Here is a 20530-nt window from a genome sequence, read left to right on the forward strand (position 1 = left end):
TGATACTTAGAATATAGCTTAGGGGTTGCAGAGGTACCACAAAGGAGGTTCTTAATACAGATAATAATAATAATGTATACCACCAAGCTGCTCTCCAATGGGTAGGTAATTTTTTAAAAATATCACATTTCCCTTTTTATTTGTTATAAATCTCATGAATAACCTGAATTTTTGACATTTCATTATCTATTATGGTCCTGCTAAGAACTGCAGTTGGAATGGTGAAAGGAAACAAATATTCATTGGAGAATTCTAACTTCTAAACAGCAGGCAGGGTGGGAAACTGGAGTGAGACAGGGGCAGAATAAAAGAAAACCAGGGAGGAAAGATGGCTTGTACCCCCTGCTAAACACAACTCTCCCCAGCAAAAGAAACAGAGTTTAATGACAAGATTGCCAGTTCCTTGTGATAATGATTTTTTTTTTAAATAAACAAAGAAAAGGAATGAAAAAATAAACTCAAGTTGATTTCCAGAGCACCCCAGCTGTCTTGCTTCAAATATATAACGAGCTGTACTCAACGTGGCAGAATGGAGGAAAAGTCAACAAACAGCAAGGATGTTTGTAGGGACATGAAAAAAAGAACACATTGGGAAATTGGCTGAACAGCAAACACTATACATATGTTATAAGTATAAAGCTCTCTAAAAATCAAAAGAAAGGAGTTGGAACGGAGCAGATAAAGACTGAGAAAATACACAAACCCAACCAGCATGCAAACACAAAAACCAGCTGTGATAAATATCAGTAAAGAAATAATGGAAAGAATACTTATCTGTGACTTCAGAGTGGAAAGATAAGAAACCAGAGCAACTAATTTTAAGTAAAAAAAAGATTTATCACCATCGAAATGTGTTTGGATCTGTTGACTTTTCTCAGGAGATTTTTAATACTACATTTAAAGCTGAAAGCTGAAATTCCTGTCAGCTTCAGACCACATCTCTGTCCTCAGTCACTTTAACCCCTTATCTTTAAGTGTAAAAGGAAAATTTTAAATCCACCATCATTTCAGGGCTAAACAATTGCTAATGAGTGTTCACCATGTTCATGTACTGAAGAACTCTTCAATTTACCTTGGAAGATGCAAACAGGCTAATTAAAGAAACAGAAATGCATGAAATACCTACTGAAAAGTAAATAATCATTCTTAAAAGCCAGATCAGGGAGCGAAGAAATGGGGGAAGAGACCATCCACATTAAAAGCTCACATTTCCAGAGTCACACTTTCTCACCCATACCCTTGACTGATCCACAAGTGCCAGGTTGTAGCACAACGCTGGGACGGAGTGCAGAAAAGGGAGCCCCAGCCCTACCCTGTCCAGGATCCATAAGGAAGGACGTTTACAAGGCACAGAGAGCTCTAGAGAAATAACTGCTCTAGCCTGCAGGAAAAGGGAGGAGGAGTCAGGAAGGGCCTCTTGCTGGAGATAACAGCTGAGTTCAATCTTAGCAGGTGAGCAGGATGCAGCAAGGAGAGAGAACCATGTGTGTGAAAGCAATTGAGAAAAGAGCAGAAAGAAACTTCTATGAACATATAGTTAGTTAGAAGTTAGTGTTAGTCACTCAGTTGTGTCTGACTTTGCAATCTGATGGGACTGTAGCCCGCCAGGCTCCTCTGTCCATGAAATTCTCCATGCAAGAACACTGGAGTGGGCTGCCATTTCCTTCTCCATGAACACATAACGGGGCGGGCCGGGGGCGGGGGGGCCAAAATGGGGCTCAGAGAGTAGGCCGCAAGGCAAAGAAGTACGTTATCTTGGGCTTGACTGGATGTTTCTCGTGTAGAATTCAGTATTCTTCAAAGGGTCCTTTTCTCTAAGAACCTAACAAATGTATTTTCAGAAATCATGCCTTTAGCATACACACTAACTTTTCAGAGATTTTTTTAAAGTCTTCAAACAGTGGCTAGAATAACCCTGAATAATTCTCCTCCCACATATCCTGTTAGAACAGAGACCTTAGAAATCACATGGCAATTCTGATTCTGCAAACCCCCCTCAAAAAAACAAAAAGCAGAATTTGTGTTAGATAATCTATTAATCAATATCTATTGTTTTTAAAAATGTATATACATTTGGCTTACGTTAAATGTCTAACATTAATTAAATTCTCTTAAAATCAGGGTCAGTTAACTAACACTTCAAAAAACAGCCCATAAACCATGTATAAAATGAAGTACATAAAATGTTTTTGTACAGAGACAATATTACAAGTGAATGTGCAAAAAGTGAAAATAACATTAGCATCATGGATGATTTGTCTTCCTTCTTCCAAAACTGTCATTAATATTCTCTATACATCTTTTCAACATACAGCTTTTTAAAACTAATTCCATATTACCTGAATATAAATGGTCTGCCTCAAAAAAAAAATCCATTTATGAATTTATCAGTGGAGAAAAGCTAAATGATTAGTATTAATGATTAGTGTTAACCTCTAAAAGTTACAAGAATCGGACACAAACTTAAAACTGGTTTAACCCTGGGAGAAATTGGGGTGAAATAAGTACACAAGCAAAATCGAAGAGTATGTGATTTATGGTAAACTAACATGGTGAGTAGTCAAGCGGATTTTTTAAAAACCCAATTAGATCAGAGAAAGATGCATTTCAGCTGAGAGTAAAGGGCCACAGGAGAACCTATCTCCTGAGGGAGGGCAAGCTCTATTGTCTGAATCTAATCTGAACAGAGGCAACAGGAAAAACAGGGGCAGGCATCCTCTGACCCTTTCAGGGCCCTGAAGGAGAGGAACACAAAGGGAAGTATAAGAGGACAAGCCGTCACTCTGTGAGGAGGGGCCGGCTCCCCCGGAGCTGTTGCCCATACCATTGTGTACCCCAGCCTGGCTAGTCCAGAGGGGAATCGCCCGCCTTTCTACTGTCATAATCACAACTTCAGAATCTAATGCCAAACATGAAGCATTCCATCCTTCAGATTTAAAGACATAAGATGTACAGGTTTTGAGAAGCCCAATATGGGCAATCTGAGACCCAGATTCAAATTCCTGAGCTTCCAATCCTTTACTGTTAATAACTGTACAGGATCCTAGGTGAAGCTCAATCTCCAGGCATCTCTGCTTCCCCATTTCTCCAATGGAGGTGGTGACATCACCTCCTCTGAGGGCCCAGGAAACTCAGCACCTGGCTGGCGGCAGGGATTGGGGCTCCCTAACAGGCATCATTGGGTCGCAAAGAGTCGGACGCGACTGAACTGAAACTGAACTGAACAGGCATCTCACACTGTGCAAGGGACCTGGAGTGCTACCTCCTGCAGTCAGTAGATGGTACAGCAGCTGAGAGAAGGCAGGCTCCCATGCTCCCTACAGAAAGAAAAGCCACTCCACCCAGCCACCCCTGAAGATAGGGTGAAGGGGAGAACTCCTCCTCCTCCAGAGGATCCCCTCGGAGTTCAAGAAGCCAGCAGGCTCACCACCCTGGCTGCACTTTCCCAGCATACTCAGAGGAGCAGTGCTATTTCTTATCCAACATGGAAGCTGTATGCTTAATCTTCAGGGATGCGATTTCTCAACTCGTAAACCCAAAACAGGAGCTTTGACAGTCATGGGAGGTAAAGGTGGTGGGTAGAAGGAGGGCACACAAATTATTAAGGTGATGAAGATTTGTGTCTTTTCTCTCCCCTCTGGGGAAAACATGAGTTGTGCTATTGTTAAATATTTAAAACAGTAGTACCTGGGCAGACAACTATTGTAAGACAATAATTCAATCGAAGGGCATTCTAGTGTGTAAACCACTCAAGTTTCGCCCTTTTGTAGTTTATTACATTATCAGAACCTCCTGATTTAATTACTTCCCTGCAGAGCGTCCAAGTGTCTGCTTTTCACCCATACAACATCTAACATTGCTTATGAAGAGGCTATATTTGTCCTTCAGTATTTTACCATCTGATATCTTAGGATGTCTATTTGTTAAGGATATTTTTTTTTTAGAAATCCTGGGTCATGTGCACCTCACATCTGTAACAGAAAAGGCTTAACTGCCCTCACAGGAAGGTTGAAACTGAACAGCATAAAGCCACACCAGCTTCCAGAAGGGTCTAAGTCAATAGTTTCATCAAAGTCTTAATTGGCATCTGGTCTAAAGTTAACACACTTAGAATAAGCAATTAAAAGGCACCACACCTTTCCTGGCCTACTCGTGGCCCTGTGCTTCTCAGATTAGCTAAACCAGTGCTGCTGCTGTAACAAGTTGTGCTGAGGACCATCAGGGAGGCAATGGAGGGAGTGGGGACAGTCTTCCCCTTAATCAATACTAACAGGAAGATCAAGAGACAGAAAAGGAAAAACATCAATACACAGGGACGTGAGAATCCAGGCAAATGCAGAGAGGAGAAGGGCTTGAAGCCCCCTTTCCAAGCTGTAAACAAAAAACACACGTGAGCCTAGGTCATCACAGACAATGGCAAAAGAAGAGATATTTCACCTGCCCAGGCTTCGTTTGCTCAAAGTCCCTCTTTCCTGATGTATGATAAGCTCCAAGAAGGCAGGGACCACTCTGTTATCACCCGCTGTATCCCCAGCGTGAGAAGATGCCAACCAACTGATGATGCTCCAACTCTATTTCCTTCCCCAAGGACTTCAATCTCCAGCCAAATCCTTCAAGGTTTCTAAACCCCACACCGTTACTATTACTGCTTTATAAAAATCCAGGCCAACTTTCAAAACCCTGCTCAAAAGCTGCCTTTTCCAGGATTTTTTCCCCAGTTTCCCAGCAATTCACATGCCTTTAACCTTCACCCTGTGGAGAGAATCAGGCTTCACAGTAATACAAACCTACCTTCCAGTCATGCTCTGCCACTGATAAGGTGAGTTACCTGAACAGAAGCCTCACTTTCCAAATAACACAATCTAACTCCTGGGACTGATTAAGAAAAACAAAAGAATCTGGCACGCAGCACATCTGAAATAACAGCTCCCTCCATCCATCTCTCCCCGACACCATGGATAGTTTGTTGCTTAGTTATCTGTCTTGCCCTTAGATTGTAGGCCCCTGGAGGGCATTCCCTTATGTGGGTTCCTAAACATTAGATCATCAGCATCGCCAAAACAGCAACCACAACAGCATCACCTCACACAAACTGAGTGGGTAATGTTTACTGCATACGCTTAGATACTGCCCGATTTCTAGTATGTACAGTGAATTCCACATTTAATTCAATACATCCATGCTGCTGCTAAGTCGCGTCAGTCGTGTCCGACTCTGTGCGACCCCATAGACGGCAGCCCACCAGGCTCCCCTGTCCCTGGGATTCTCCAGGCAAGAACACTGGAGTGGGTTGCTATTTCCTTCTCCAGTGCATGAGAGTGAAAAGTGAAAGTGAAGTCGCTCAGTCGTGTGCAACTCTTAGCGACCTCATGGACTGTAGCCTACCGGGCTCCTCAGTCCAGGGATTTCCCAGGCAAGAGTACTGGAGTGGGTTGCCATTGCCTTCTCCCAATATATCCATACATGTGCAATAAAATATATCCATACATGTGCAATAAAATATACCTACCTATACATTTGTATAGGTTTTAGTGTAGTTTTAGTATAGTTTTTTCTTCTTTTTTTAGTATTTATTTGGCCGCGTCAGGTCCGAGCTGTGGCATTAGGGGTCTTCCTTGCTTCATGCAGACTCTTTCGTTGCAGTCCACAGATTCTCTAGTTGTGGTGCTTAGGCTTAGTTGCTTGGCTATATGTGGGATCTTCGTTCCCCTACCAGGGATTGAACCCATGGCCCCTACATGGGGCAGATCCTTAACCACTGGACCATTAGGGAAGTCCCTTTAGTGTAGTTTTAAGCTTTACAATCTACAAAATTATAAAAGCTACATAATATACCATTTGAGCATTTGTTTAAACTTCTTTTACACTTAGTTGATAAATTTTAAATGCAAAAGTTTTCATTTTATATGCATCAGTACTTCTGATTACAAATGACAAATGTTAAAACTTTTTAAACAGAATTTGGGGGAATTTTAAGATATTCCATTCATTTCAGCTACTACAGGAATCCTTTTTCCTCTTTTTATGTCAAGCTGCTTGCTCACTTGGAAGGCAGTCACTTGCAGAGTCTGTAGTTCTTTCTCTCCATCCTGAGGACTGTGTTCACGGCTAGCAGTTCGGCTGTCATACTGTCTGCTTCTGAAGGGAGAACACTAGCCCAGCCCACACTGCACCATACCAGGCCACCTTCTGACGTTGCTTGCCCCCAAGCCAGCACACAACCCATGGGGAAAAGGAGACCCAGGAACTATACTTCTTTCCTACCACGGACAGTCACAGGTACAACTCACACAAATGAGCTCTTCATTGCCCTGTACCTGTAGGATGCTAGTACAGATGACCTTCCCACCTCCTCAAATCTCTGTTAGCTCTGTTATTTCATTTGGGTGGCTTTTAAAAGCTGAAAAGTCCATCATCCACTAGCTGTCCTGGGGTTAAAGCTGCTTATGCTCCAATCTTCCAGAAGCATGGTTTTCAGCTCTGCTGGGTCATTCTTCAACTGCCTGCTCTCAAAGAATTTCAGGAGATAATATTGATTACGGAGATTAATGAACGCAGAGAGACTCACAGATGACTTACACATAATAAACTTATTCCACAAATGCTTTTGTTAGCTAAGCTTTTCAGGCTATACGGTACTTAATGTTTGGAATAACTCATCTAAAAGGCTGAAATTGTGCTTATTAAAATAATCAATAACCTGAAAGAAACAAAAACTCAGTGAATAAATTCCCATTAGTCTGTCAGATGTGACAACTGAATCACACGCCAGTGTAATACTGCGGTGTCTCAGTTGTCTACTGCTATGTAACAAACCACCCCCAAACACAACAGCTTCTAAGGACAACCAGCACTTGAAACTCATTGATTTGGCAGAATGAGAAGGAAATTGCTCATCTTTGCTCCATGTGGTGTGGCCTGGGCAGCTTGATGGGCCCAAGGAGCCAAGATGGCTTTACTCAAGGTCAGTTGCCTCAGCAGAGTGGTTGGAGTGGCTGGGGGCTGGCCAGGCCTCTCTCCTTTTGTAATCCTGCCAGAGCCACCCTCTCCAGCAGGGCAGTCAAGACTTCTTTACATGGTAACTGCCTTTTAAGAAGGTGCTGTAGACTGAATTTATATGTTGAAGTCCTCAGCCTCAGTACACTTCAGAACATGAATGTATTAGGAGACAAGGTCTTTAAAGAGGTGTGTGCATGAGTGCTAAGTTGCTTCACTCATGTCCAACTTTTTGTGACCCTGGACTGGAGTCCACCAGGCTCTGCTGTCCATGGGATTCTCTGGGCAAGAATACTGGAATGGGTTGCCATTCCCTTCTCCAGGGGATCTTCCCAACCCAGGGATCGAACCCATGTCTCCTGCATTGCAAGCAGATTTTTTACCACTGAGGCACTGGGGAAGCCCCTTTAAAGATATTAAAATCAAAGTTAAGTTAGGTCACATAGTGGGCGCTAATCCAACATGACTGGTGTCCTTATATGAGGGGCAGGGCCACCAAGAATGGGCACCTACACAAGAAAAAGTCACATGAGGACACAGCAAGAGACAGTCATCTGCAAGCCAAGGAGGGAGGCCTCGGGAGAAACCCAACCTGCTGACACCTTATCTCGGACTTCAGCTTGCAAAACTATGAGCAAGCTTCTGCTGTTTAAGCCACCCAGCCTGTGGTGTTTTATTATATAGCAGCCTGGCAAATTAGTATAGAGAACAAAAACGGAAGATAGAACACCCCTTAAGCCAGCATCCAGAAGTCACAGACCTCCATCACAAAGATGGTTCAAAGCAAATCACAAAACCAGCCCAGATGCAGGGGGAGGGGAGTCACCACCTCAGAGAGGTCCAGCACGCAGGCCTGATTTGAAGATACTTGGGGGAAAACATGGGTTTGCAAGTCCTACTGGGAGAGTCTGGTAATGTCCACCTCAACACACAGCCTTTAAATACAGTTCTTTCACTGAATGGTTTACAGAGTCAAACAACTGAATGCTTATTATGTGGAAATAGTTCAAGAATGCAAAAACCCTGTTGAGAAGCATACACAGTACAGTCCTCTGTTCTCTCCAGTAGCTCTCCTGCATACCTTAGACAAATAGCTATGGAGCAAAACGACAGCCTCCATTCTGCATTCTATCCGAGAGCATGTTGTAATAAAAGCACCCAAACTCTAATGCAGTCTCACATACCACAGCAAGGACCCAGTCTGTAAGTTTCTGGGGATCTGGCAAGAAGCACAATTCTTTGTGTTTGTGGTCCTTGCGCAAAAAGGGCCAGATTTCCTCAAGGTAATCAGTTTATCAATCAAGCGCTCCAGAAACCCCTCCTTGTCACCCATCACAAGTTCTGAAGACAGAGAGAGGCCCCACAACCCTGTAGCAGGAGGCACAAGCAGGCCAGGTACAGACTGAAGGACGTGGGGGGAGGCGGGCTTTGAAGGCGCCTGGAAGGTGCTTGGAAATAGTAAACAGCCATTCCATACCAACAGCCTGGAAGCCAAATACACAACCGCCCGATTGGGTTGGATTCTGCTAAACCAGTACTAATTAGAATGGAAGCACAAGGCTAGAGATTCTTATCCTAAACACAAAGCAAAAAAGCCGGGTATGAATGGAGTTAAGTGTTTGCAAGTGAAAAGCATTATGCAGATGGCTGGACATAAAACCTCAATCAAGAATGACTTGCAGTAGTCTTAAATCTGCTGCTGAAAATACCCCCAATGCATACTTATTAGGTCTGTCATCCAGGAGGAGGCTTGCACCCCAGCCATCGTTAGCCAGCAATAATGACCGCAGCCTTTCGGCACCACCCCTGTGCACCGCAGTGCAGCTCCGGCAGCTGGTGGAACGGGAACAGATGGCCTGCTTCCCTTCAAGGCAGAACGTTCTGCAGGTGACAAAATGACTGTTAGGTGACTGACAAAAAGAAAAACAAACAAAAGTTGAAACAGGAGTATCTGATGTCAGTAAAGTACATGTTTAGTATTGCAGGAAGCCTTTAACTTGGACCTTTCAGGTGGGGAAGGCTGTTTACAAAACTGCAGCTGTGTTCGGGAATCCGCGTTCCTTCCCAAGCGAGGAAAACAGTCCCTGAGCCCCAGAGATGAGGCTGAGTTGAGCAGGGCGCTGCAGTGTGCCGGAGAAATCCCACCTCCTGTGCACCTGAAAAGGTGTACCCCGTACCCTAAGGGAGGAAGCCTGTCCTCTAGGAGGGAAGAGTAAATCCTCTCAAGGAGCCCTGCTGCTGCTGCTAAGTTGCTTCAGTCGTGTCCGACTCTGTGCGACCCCATAGACGGGCAGCCCACCAGGCTCCGCCGTCCCTGGGATTCTCCAGGCAAGAACACTGGAGTGGGTTGCCATTTCCTTCTCCAATGCATGAAAGGGAAAAGTGAAAGTGAAGTCGCTCAGTCATGTCCAACTCTTCACAACCCCATGGACTGCAGCCTACCAGGCTCCTCTGCCCGTGGGATTTTCCAGGCAAGAGTACTGGAGTGGGGTGCCATTGCCTTCTCCGTCAAGGAGCCCTAGAGAATGCAATTACCACCCTGAGCATGTGACACTTATAGACTACTCAGAATCCTATGGCCCATAAGAGTGGAACCCACCCAGCGCGGCTTAGACAGGATTGAAAGTAAAGAAAAAACTGGAAAAGGTTGGGAGCTCTCAGAGGATACAGAATTCCTTTCTGAGAAATGCTTCCCCTGATTTTTGTATCTTCCAGGGCCCCACTACCTTATCCCTTCCACTTGACCAACTAGTCCCCCCTGCCCTGCCACCCAAGCACTCTCTTGCCCCGTGTCCTGTGTCAGATTTCCCGGGGCCCTCTCTGAATTAAAGCTGTATCTACCAAGGTGCTGCTTGTCTGTACCGCCCACCTCTTGCACTGAAAGGTGAGCTCCCTGCAGGGCTGTCTACCTCACTCCTACTGTATGCAGCCCAGTGCCCAGGGCAGTGCTGCTCCTCGGTCAGTATTTCTGAGTCAGTGAACGAGTGGCAGCCCACTCACAACCCGGGACAGTGGTGTGACTGGACGTCTTGAGGGACAGGAATCAGATCCTGGCTCCCACACGCCTCGACCTGAGCTTCTCCTTCCACCCGCCACTGCTGCAGCCCACTCTGCGGAAGTGCTTTCTCTGCTACCAGTTTCTGAGCTGACAGTTCAGCTACAGTCTCCCAGGCCCGTAGGATAATGTCCCAAATCCTGCCGGGCTTGCCCTCCCACCCTCCTGGCCCACATGATTCATTTCAACCACTTTCTTCCAGCCATCTGGGACTTTTCTCCATTCCTCAAAGGAGCATGTACACTCATCTTTGGATCTTAGAATACCGTGGGCCGTCCTGCTAGAGCAAGTGTTCCCTCTAACCTCCGCCTGGCTAGCCTCTTCTTGTCCCAGCACAGGGTTAGGTGACCCATCCTGCTCCCCCATCACAGCCTATGCTCTACACTGCTTTCTATGTAGGCTCCACGGCAGCAGAGATGATACCTGTCTTGTTCACTGCATCCCTTAGTGCCAAGGACAGCATCCAACATGTAGCAGATGCTCAAATATTGGTGGAATAAATAAATGAACTGAATATTTGTAATAGCCGTTCCCTAAAGGGTTGTGACAAGAATAAGACAGTAACTCACGTGTCTGCCTTGCCTAGCTATATCCCCCGTGCCTGGAAGAGTACAATCCCATTAAATATTTGTTGAATGAATAAATTCCTGGCTTGCCTGATGTAACCCCACCTCTTTCTCTCCCACTTGGGAGAACACAGCAGAATGCAAGTGGGTAAAGTCACAGTATTACCGAGACATCTTGGAATCATTTGAAAGATCCACACTTTATTACATGTCATAAATTACTGGCCACATACCTCAAAACTGATCATCACATGTAAGGTGGCTGAGACAGTGGTTGAGAACAGCTGATTTAGACAAAGCGAAGAACTATGAAGCACTTTTTGCTCTCCTTATTTTTATTCTCCAGAAGATGAAGGTAACAGTAAGCTCAATAAGAACCGTTAACGGAATCATTCTTACCTTCCATTTTCTTCTTATAAAATAGATTCTGCTCATCCTAGGAGAAACCCTTAGTTAAATCAGATGATGTTAGAAATTCCTGTTCAGTTATTTTACTCCCATACCAACGAGCTCCATCAAGGGCTATTGTCTCCATTCCAAAGCCAATCCATGTCTCCATGTTGCTGATTCCTGCATGCTGCTGCTAAGTAGCTTCAGTCGTATCCGATTCTGTGCGACCCCACAGACGGCAGCCCACCAGGCTCCCCCGTCCCTGGGATTCTCCAGGCAAGAACACTGGAGTGGGTTGCCATTTCCTTCTCCAATGCATGAAAGTGAAAAGTGAAAGTGAAGTTGCTCAGTCGTGTCTGACTCTTAGCGACCCCATGGACTGCAGCGACTGAGCGACTACCAGGCTCCTCTGTCCACTGGATTTTCCAGGCAAGAGTACTGGAGTGGGTTGCCATTGCCTTCTCCGATTCCTGCATAGCAGACACAAAACGACTACCTCAACATGACAAGGATGGTATCCTTCAAAGATGGCAACTAGCATGTTTTCGGTTTTTTGGTCTTTTCTGTATACATGTTTCATCCTTTTGCCAGTTTTACTGATATGTTTTGGTAAAGCTGCTGGAGGGCTTCCCAGGTGACGCTAGTGGTAAAGAATCCAACTGCCAATGCAGGAGACTTAAGAGATGTGGGTTTGATCCCTGGGTTGGAAAGATTCCCTGGAAAGGGGCATGGCAACTCACTTCAGTATTCTTGCCTGGAGAATCTCATAGACAGAGGAGTCTGGCAGGCTGCAGTCCATAGGGTCACACAGAATCAGACAGGACTGAAGCGACTTAGCATGCATACATGCAAAGTTACTAAACCCTGAAGCAAGCTGGTTTTGCTTTTGTTTACCTAAAGCATCCCCAAATATGGATCACCTGATGAAATACAACTGAAAATGAAAAGTCCTAATGAAGGTTTCAGGCTTGGTGTGTTAAAGAGAGAAACAAATAAATCTGAGAGACCCAGACAAGAAACCACACAGACAGCCACATACTCCAAACAAGGCTAAAGTTAGTAAAGGAAAATATAGCAACCCAAAGCCAGTCGCATCACAACCCTTTATAGCCTACAGAAGTAGACACTCCATCCACACAAACAGATCTGTGCTCTTCAGATCACTCCAAATGCTGAGAGATAGCAACGAGTTTGTTTTGTTTTGCTTTGTTTTTAAGTTCAAAGACCTTTCCGTCTATAAAGGATACTAGTGTTTGATGTTTGGGCCCAAATTAGAGAGGAGGACAAGAAAAGGAAAAGTGTTAGGATGTATTTTAAGGTTTCTTATTACTACCAAGGAGGGGGGGCCAAGGCACAGTGCCAAGGTTAAGACAAAACTGGCATCTAGAAATTGGAGCTGCTTGTTTCGAAAAATAAAGACCATAAACTCTCCCAGCAACAGCCCTCTTTGTCTTACCTGATAAAATGCTGCACAATCCAAAGGGAAAACCACATGTACCCCCTGACCTTCAGCCTTTTGTAGATCTCGAGCAGTTTCAACCACAACATGTTATTTTTGAGTCATATCTGCAGAAATTCTTAACATTTTTTTGTGTGCAAAGGATCCTTCTGGCAGTCTTTAAAGTATACTGAGCCCTTTGCAGAAAAATAATTTTACACGTATAAAATACAATACAAAGGCTTAAAAATGAAGTCAATCATACTTGGTTATCAAAGATAAGTTGTGATACAATAACATATGCATTTCTGGATTAATGCATTAAATAGCAAATCCAGCAGCAGGTCTATTTATTGCCTATACACATAATGGAGTAACATATTAAATCTCAGTTTGAATCCAGTAAAAGCAAAGATATATTTTCCCACCATCCTAGTTCAAGGGCTCCCTGGATTCCATCTGTGAACTCTAGGTTAAAAAAATTAAATTAAATTAAAAAAAACAAAAACCTTTGGTTGAGAGATCCAATAAAAATACATTTTGTGAAGCATCAAATGAAAAAGAAAGCTTTGCAAAAGACATTATCCATTCAGCAGTGAGGTGAGGGGAACTAAGAGTAAAGCAATATGTTTCCAAAAATCATGATGGGCCATTAGTCAGCGAGAGAGCTGCATGCTTCAAATTGAATCCAGAAAGAGATTCAACTTCCCTCATGCAAGTTACAAAAAACCTGCAGCTTTGGGGAACTGATAGCACTGCTGGAATCTGCCCTGAAGTGGGGAACCTGTGACCTGGCAGTGCAGTGATCCAGCTTAACTATGAACTTGAACAAACCTCCTTCCTTCTGGGAGTCTCGTGTTCCTCATTGGTAAAATTAAAGAGCGAAGTATGTACCATGGCCTTTTAGGGCCCTTTCAGTTCTCAAATTTCATCATCAGATTATCTCTTCCTTGTGCTGGTTATTTTAGCCTACTGAGCTTAATTTTGAAACATCACTGCCCTCCTAAAACCTGGAACAGAAAGTCTTATCAAATTTTGAACACCTTCATGTACAATCTAACACCAATGTGTCAGATATATGTATACCATTACAACTTTTAAAAATGGCTATTTTGCACACACCAACTTCCAAAAAAGTAATCACAGCATCTATCTTTTCCACTATTAAACCACAGTTCCCATTCAAATTCTAGCACCACCAGTTCAGTCGCTCAGTCGTGTCCGACTCTTTGCGACCCCACAAATTGCAGCATGCCAGGCCTCCCTGTCCATCACCAACTCCTGGAGTTCACTCAGACTCACGTCCATCGAGTCAGTGATGCCATCCAGCCATCTCATCCTCTGTCGTCCCCTTCTCCTCCTGCCCCCAATCCCTCCCAGCATCAGGGTCTTTTCCAATGAGTCAACTCTTCGCATGAGGTGGCCAAAGTATTGGAGTTTCAGCTTTAGCATCAGTCTTTCCAATGAATACCCAGGACAGATCTCCTTTAGAATGGACTGGTTGGATCTCCTTGCAGTCCAAGGGACTCTCAAGAGCCTTCTCCAACACCACAGTTAAAAGCATCAATTCTTCGGCGCTCAGCTTTCTTCACAGTCCAACTCTCGCATCCATATACAACCACTGGAAAAACCATAGCCTTGACTAGATGGACCTTTCTTGGCAAAGTAATGTCTCTGCTTTTCAATATGCTGTCTAGGTTGGTCATAACTTTCCTTCCAAGGAGCAAGTGTCTTTTAATTTCATGGCTGCAATCACAATCTGCCGTGATTTTGGAGCCCCCCAAAATGAAGTCTGACACTGTTTCCACTGTTTCCCCCTCTATTTCCCATGAAGTGATGGGACCAGATGCCATGCTCTTAGTTTTCTGAATGTTGAGCTTTAAGCCAACTTTTTCATTCTCCTCTTTCACTTTCCTCAAGAGGCTTTTTAGCTCCTCTTCACTTTCTGCCACAAGGGTGGTATCATCTGCATATCTGAGGTTATTGATATTTCTCCCCGAAAGGAATACACAAAATCAATGCATGCTGAATTACTGAGATTATGTTAACTATGTTTCCCACATTTGAGCCACTGACCAGCATTACAGGGTATAAACCAGAAAGGTTCTTGACAACTACCCAATCCAACCATATTTCATTATTGCTAAAGAAACAGGAAGAAAGTGAGGGTTGGGTGCATGTACTCGGTCATGTCCGATTCCTTGTGTAGCCCACCAGGCTCCTCTGTCCGTGGAACTTTCCGGGTAAGAATACTGGAGCAGGTTTCCTACTCCAGGGGATCTTCCTGACGCAAACAGCCTCTGCAGCATCTCCTGCATTGGCAGGAGGATTCTTTACCACTGGGCCAACTGGGAAGCCAGAGAGTGAAGGACTAAGCCACTACCACAAAGCCAGTGGGCAAGAAAGGAGAAATTCAGTCCAGGTCTCCTGAATGCTGGTTCATACTCTTACCAACAAACTACATCGAACTACCTCTCAAATCCTGACACACTTCCCCAAGTTTAACATTTTAGCCAGGTTTAAAATGAACAGCAAAAAAGACCTGAGAGGTAGATCATCATTTCTCTACATTTCATTACGTAATGGACACAGCAAAAAGTTGTGGCTCTGATGCATTCACTGGCTGGAATCATGAAAAAATTAAATTCTACCAAGCTGCTAAGAAAATGATGACCCTACAAAAATCCTAACTGGGATTCTCTTAACATTGTGTAATACATGAAAAGACGCAAAGTATTTGCATATGAATATAGACATATACATATATAGCTCCTCAATCTGCATTCCAGGATTTCTTAGCAACATTTTACTACAAAATTTAGAAGAGAAAAAAAAAGAGCAATCACACAACAGTTTTTTTTTTTTTTAATGAAAAATGCACTGTATTTTATAAGCAAAAAGCTTTTTATGAATACTAATATGGGGCATTTTTAGATTTCAAGATTAATTTCATCAATAAAAAAATCTAGAAATTCTGACATTATGTTATAGATGATCAGACATGCAACACTGATAATAATTTTTATTTGATCATCACTGGTGATTTAAGAGGGAGGGCACTACCTCAAGTCCTAAGGGTAGGATAATGATTAATACGGGTTGCCTTAGAGTCTACCTACCTTTTCACTATTTCCCTACATTCTTCAGTGTGTTCAATATTGTTAGAGAGTCAGAGAACTACTCTCAAAAATAGAAAATGGCCCCAATTCTTCTTAAGTATTGAAAAACCAAACTTAGCATCTTCTCAGAGCCTGGTCTCAACTCACCTTTCACCTCCTCAGAGAAACCTTCCCTGCCTTCCCAGCTAAAGAAGGCAAGACCTACCTATTGCAGATGTCTCCTAAGCTAACCCGTTTCTGTTGAGAACTTGGTGGCACCCGAAACTGCCATTTATTATTCATTTGTTTACATGTTTCCTTCTGTTTATATCTGCCACTCCACACCACAGTGAAATAGCTCCCTGTGCTCTTCTGGATCCTCCATGCCTAAACAGTGCTGGCACACAGGAGGTGCACATCAACTGCTGAGTGGCCTAAAATATTAACAGAAGTGTGATTCCGTCATGGACTTCCCTTGTAGCTCAGTTTGTAAAGAATCTGCCTGCAGTGCAGGAGACCCGGGTTTGATCCCTGGGTTGGGAAGATCCGCTGGAGAAGGAAATGGCAACCCACTCCAGTATCCTTGCCTGGAAAATCTCATGGACACAGGAGCCTGGTGGGCTGCAGTCCATGGGGTTGCAAAGAGTCCGGCAGGACTGAGCAACTAACACTTAATTCCATCATACTAAGTGTCCCCTGGAAAAACATTTGTAAATAACAGAGCACATGCAACTGGCAACGTATTTACATAGCCTGCTTTAGTATAAGCCTGATTGGAGGACAATTCAGGGTAAAAATCCTTTTCGGGGCTTTGGAATGTCCTGCACTTCCAGCTATGAACACAAACCCTCTCCAGACCCACTCACACCCTGCTTTCATGAAACATCTCAACGACTATTTCCTCAAAAGGAAATAATGAAATAAAGTCCTGGCCTAAGTTAATCTTTCGTGTCAGGTTCACAATGTTAAACATACTTTGAAGCCAGCCACACAAACAAAACCAAACTGCACAAAATTAGGCTGGGCTGAGGTTACATAAGACAAAGCTAAACTCTAGCTTTTTGCCTGCCAGTCCTCTCTCCTTCCACTGAATCTTGATGTTTGTCTTTTAATGCAATTAGATGCAGGTGAGAAAAATGCTTGTCTGAAACAGCTTCCAAATAGGTAAATGAGCGTTCCAATGATACTCCACCTAACAATGTAACTACAAACTACGCCAAACTGGACAACTTTGAGCTGGGCTGCGTCTGGAAGCTTCTCTTAAAAATTCGTCGCTTTAAAATTATCTTTAAGTCGGCACTTACTTCAAGGTATTCAGTTATCAAAACACATTTTTCAGAGTGCCCTGAGTTCTTCCATACCCAGGACTCTTCACATGTGTGCTAAGCCTACGTTTCAGCACCCATAATTTTCAGAACACAAGTCTTTCAAGAGAGGAGGACAAAAGCGCGGGTTTCCGACAGTGACAGATCTAAAGGAAAAAATAATCCTTTCTCTTTTCTCCTCCAAGGCTAAACCCAAGTTGCTCCTTCTCCCGAATTTACCGCACTCCCCCCACCCCATTCCGCTTCCCTTTCACTGCCCACTTTATCCTGCTTTAATCCCAGCGAAGCCTCTCTCTAGGCTTATTAAGTGTAAACAATAGAAATGTCACAAGGAAACTCAGGAAGTAGATGAAGTCCCTAATTGCTGCCGTTTAAAGATTGTAGATAATTACTATCTTCAGAATGTGGTTTTCACAAGCCGAGAGGGAGCAGAGGCAGGCGAGGCTGGCGAGCTCCCCGCCGCTGGGAGGACATCTGCGAGGCCGAATCCCAGGACCGAAGGACAGAGAGGATGCAGCCCCGCGCGCCCCGGAGCCCGGGCGGGCGCAGCGGCTTTCGTGCCCGCTCCACGACACTCCCGGCGGAGAGAGCCGAGGGCCGGCCCGGCCGCCCGGGTCGCAGACAGTTCACTGCCCTCCGGCTGCGGCTGCCGCGGCGGTCACCATAACAATATGCAAGGCGCTGCCCGCGGACGCCCCTCGCTCGGATCCCACTGCCCGCAGCGCCGAGCCGCCGGTGCCGCGCCTGGAGTTCCGGGCCCCGGGCTCACAGTAAGCGGGAGCAGAGGGACCCTGGGGGCCTCTCAGTTTCGCCAAGGTGGCAGGGTAGTCCTCGGACACCGCGAGGTGCCCACGACGGCTGTGCTTCAACCCTGGTCCCTATCCCCGACACCCGGCCCGGGGCACGCGGGGAAGTCGAGCCTCTGCCCCCGCAGTAATGCCAAGGACTTAGTCCCCGAACGCTACACCCCGCGGGGCTCCGAGGTCGCCCCAGTCCCCGCCGCTGCCTTCGCCCCGGGCTGATCGCGCTCCGCCACTTCCCTCGCCACCGTCCTCGGGGCGGATAGCGCATCCCTGTGCTCGCCGCAGCGACCCGCGCGCGCGAATGGGGGCATCCCACCCCCACCCCCGCCGTCCCAGCCCTCCGAGACGCTCCTACCGGCCCAAGCGCCCTACCGATGGCCAGAGAACCCCCAAAACACCCCGATGGCCCTGCTCCGGGATGTGGGTGCGCGGCGGCCACCCAGCCCGGAGCGCTTGCTGTCCGCCCCCAAGCTCCCCTGATCGGGGATCCCCGGACTCACCCCAGTACCACCAGCTCCCCGTATTTCACGGGCTCCTTATTGGGGGCACAGTGCTCCTCCGGGCCGGGGGAAAACATGGAGCCCTGCTCGGCCGCCGCCGCCGCCGCCGCCTCCGCCGCGATCCCCGCTGAGTCCGCGCCGCCGCTACAATCCCATCCCGAGAAGGGAGTGAGCGCGCCGGGGAAGGGCACGGCGGCGAAGGGGGCGCGGGGCGGCCAGTCCCGCGGCTGCTCCGTCGTGGCTGCGTGGCTGCCCTGCCGGGCTCTCTAGAGCTCCGAGCGCCGCCGCTGCCCCGAGCTGGACTCCGGCAACAAATGGGACCGGGCAGCAGGGAGACCCACCGCGCGAAGCGCCGCAGCCGCCGCCGCCGCAGCCGCCGCCGAAGCCCCGAGGGAGGGAGGAAAGGAGGGAGCGAGCGAGCCAGGGAGGGGCGGGGGCAGCGGGCGGGGGAGGGGCGGGGGCCGGACCGCAGAGCCGCCCCGCCCGCGCGCGGGCAGGTGGGAGCCGCCCCGCCCTCCGCGAGAAGGCCGCGGCCCTCCGCCCACCCGGCGCCCCCTCCCCTGGCGCGTGGGGCCGCCCAGGTCCCCTCCCCGCCCCCTCGGGCCCAGCGGCGGCTCGCCCCCGTGTTATGTAAACATAGAGTAAAAGGGAAAGGAAGTTCTTAAAGGAGCAGCTCTATTTTTTTTTTTTTCCTCTCTCGCTTCCGTCCCCAAACTTAACAGCGCGGGCACCTCAGCCCTGGTCGCCGAGTTCTCCAGCGGTCGAAGGCTGCGCAGGATCCCCGGAAGCACGGCGGTTTAGGTTCCCAAGCCTAACTTAGTTTCCTCGGGTGAGCTAGCTGTAAATAAAGAACCTGCTGTCCGGATATGGGAGCATTTGCTTTCCCGGTGTCACCGTGTTGCGGCACACATTCGGAGGTGTTCCACACGCGCACCTGGAGCCTCCTCTTCCAAAACCCAGTCCTTTAAAGCTTGAAGAAGTCTAGAAATTTGGAGGCTCTGCCAGTTGGCACTGGATTAGAGGGAGTTTTGAAGGCGCTTGGAGCACCCCTCCATTCTGCAGGATGTAGCAACCCGGTCTGTCGTCAGCAGACTTCCACGTGGTTCAAAAAAAAGTTGTGTGTGTGTGGTTTTTTTTTTAATCCATACTCTCTCCCCTTTCCCATACCTTCTCTCAATCCCCTAAGCAATTTAAAAGAAAAGTATTTGAGTAAACTTTTTAGTGACTATAAAGTTTCCTTTATTATCATAATTTAGCCAACACATTATGTTTGCTTTTTTATGCGTTTCTAAATAGTTACTAGGCTTTGAAATATTTTAGAGTATAATAGATTTACTGACTACTGTTTCTCATCATGCAGTATTTTACCATTTATTAAGCACTCATACTGGACACTGCATATTATTGTCAGTCACTGCCTCTCAAGATTGTTAAATATTTAAATACATATTGCAAACACTATGTATAAACACTGACTGGTTGGCTATGACCCTAAGCAAAGGACTAGGGAAAAAAAAATTTCATCACAGTTAAAATAACCTTCCATTGCGCTATTCAGTACCCTTTGTCTAACATTCTCTGATAGGTTATTGCTACAGTGACATGATCTGCAGGAAATTTTACTTCAGTTAGTGACTAATTTTTTTTTTTAATTGGGGCTTTAGAATTAAATTGTCTCAAAGTAACTTAAGCCACACCACTGGTAAATAAAACACACAAAAAAATTTTAAACAACTTACTTCACCTAAGTATAAAAATTCTTCAACTGCACACAGCTATCCTGCATATTTTACATATCCTCTGTAACATGTGTGTGTGTATTACTAGTTTTAACCAAAAATCCTTCACTAAAGGGTTGAATGCTTTCTCATCACTAGTGTCTTGGTGTGAATTTCTGTCTGAATTTCTCTGCCTAATTAATGTAGTCTTCATCTATCCACTCTATGCTCCTACTTACCATATAGATGTGTGACTAGCAAAGATCTATCAGGATCATGCTGTGGTTATGAAGTCCCCGGTTATTATAGTACCTGGCTTTGTCATTCTAACTTCTCTAGGCTTGTTCTGTTGCTGCTACTGCTCTCTAGGCTACAATTACCCCCTCTCTCCTTCTCTCTTGGCATGCTGTGCTTTTGTGCGTTGCATTATACTGTTCTGGCTCCATTTCCTCCTTGCTGTGCTCTGCATCTGCTCTTAGGAAGACAGAAACAAACATTTATTAACCTCCTACTAAGCTTCAAACACTAGGCTGAGAGTTTCCCATAGGGTGCCCAGTCTTTGCAGGACCTCCATTCTAGCTGTCTTCGAGAACGGAGAGTTTCCCATAGAGCGACTCTGACTTCCAGAAGGCCATCTCTGT

At 45.8% G+C, this 20530-nt stretch overlaps 1 protein-coding gene across 2 annotated transcripts in view; it reads right to left on the bottom strand.

The window, feature by feature from the left end:
• Positions 1-18625, bottom strand: part of PELI2 (pellino E3 ubiquitin protein ligase family member 2) — a 199598-nt gene extending 180973 nt beyond the window's left edge. Inside the window, exon 1 of one of the 2 annotated variants that reach the window (XM_070377784.1) lies at positions 18172-18625. In XM_070377784.1, the coding sequence (XP_070233885.1) occupies positions 18172-18248 (77 nt within the window). In that variant the 5' untranslated portion in view covers positions 18249-18625. The remainder of the gene's footprint in view (positions 1-18171) is intronic. The other variant, XM_005887354.2, reaches the window with a different exon arrangement.
• Between the last annotated feature and the right edge of the window lie 1905 nt (positions 18626-20530).

This window comes from Bos mutus, chromosome 10 (assembly GCF_027580195.1).
Source record: "Bos mutus isolate GX-2022 chromosome 10, NWIPB_WYAK_1.1, whole genome shotgun sequence".
Lineage (NCBI taxonomy): Eukaryota > Metazoa > Chordata > Mammalia > Artiodactyla > Bovidae > Bos > Bos mutus.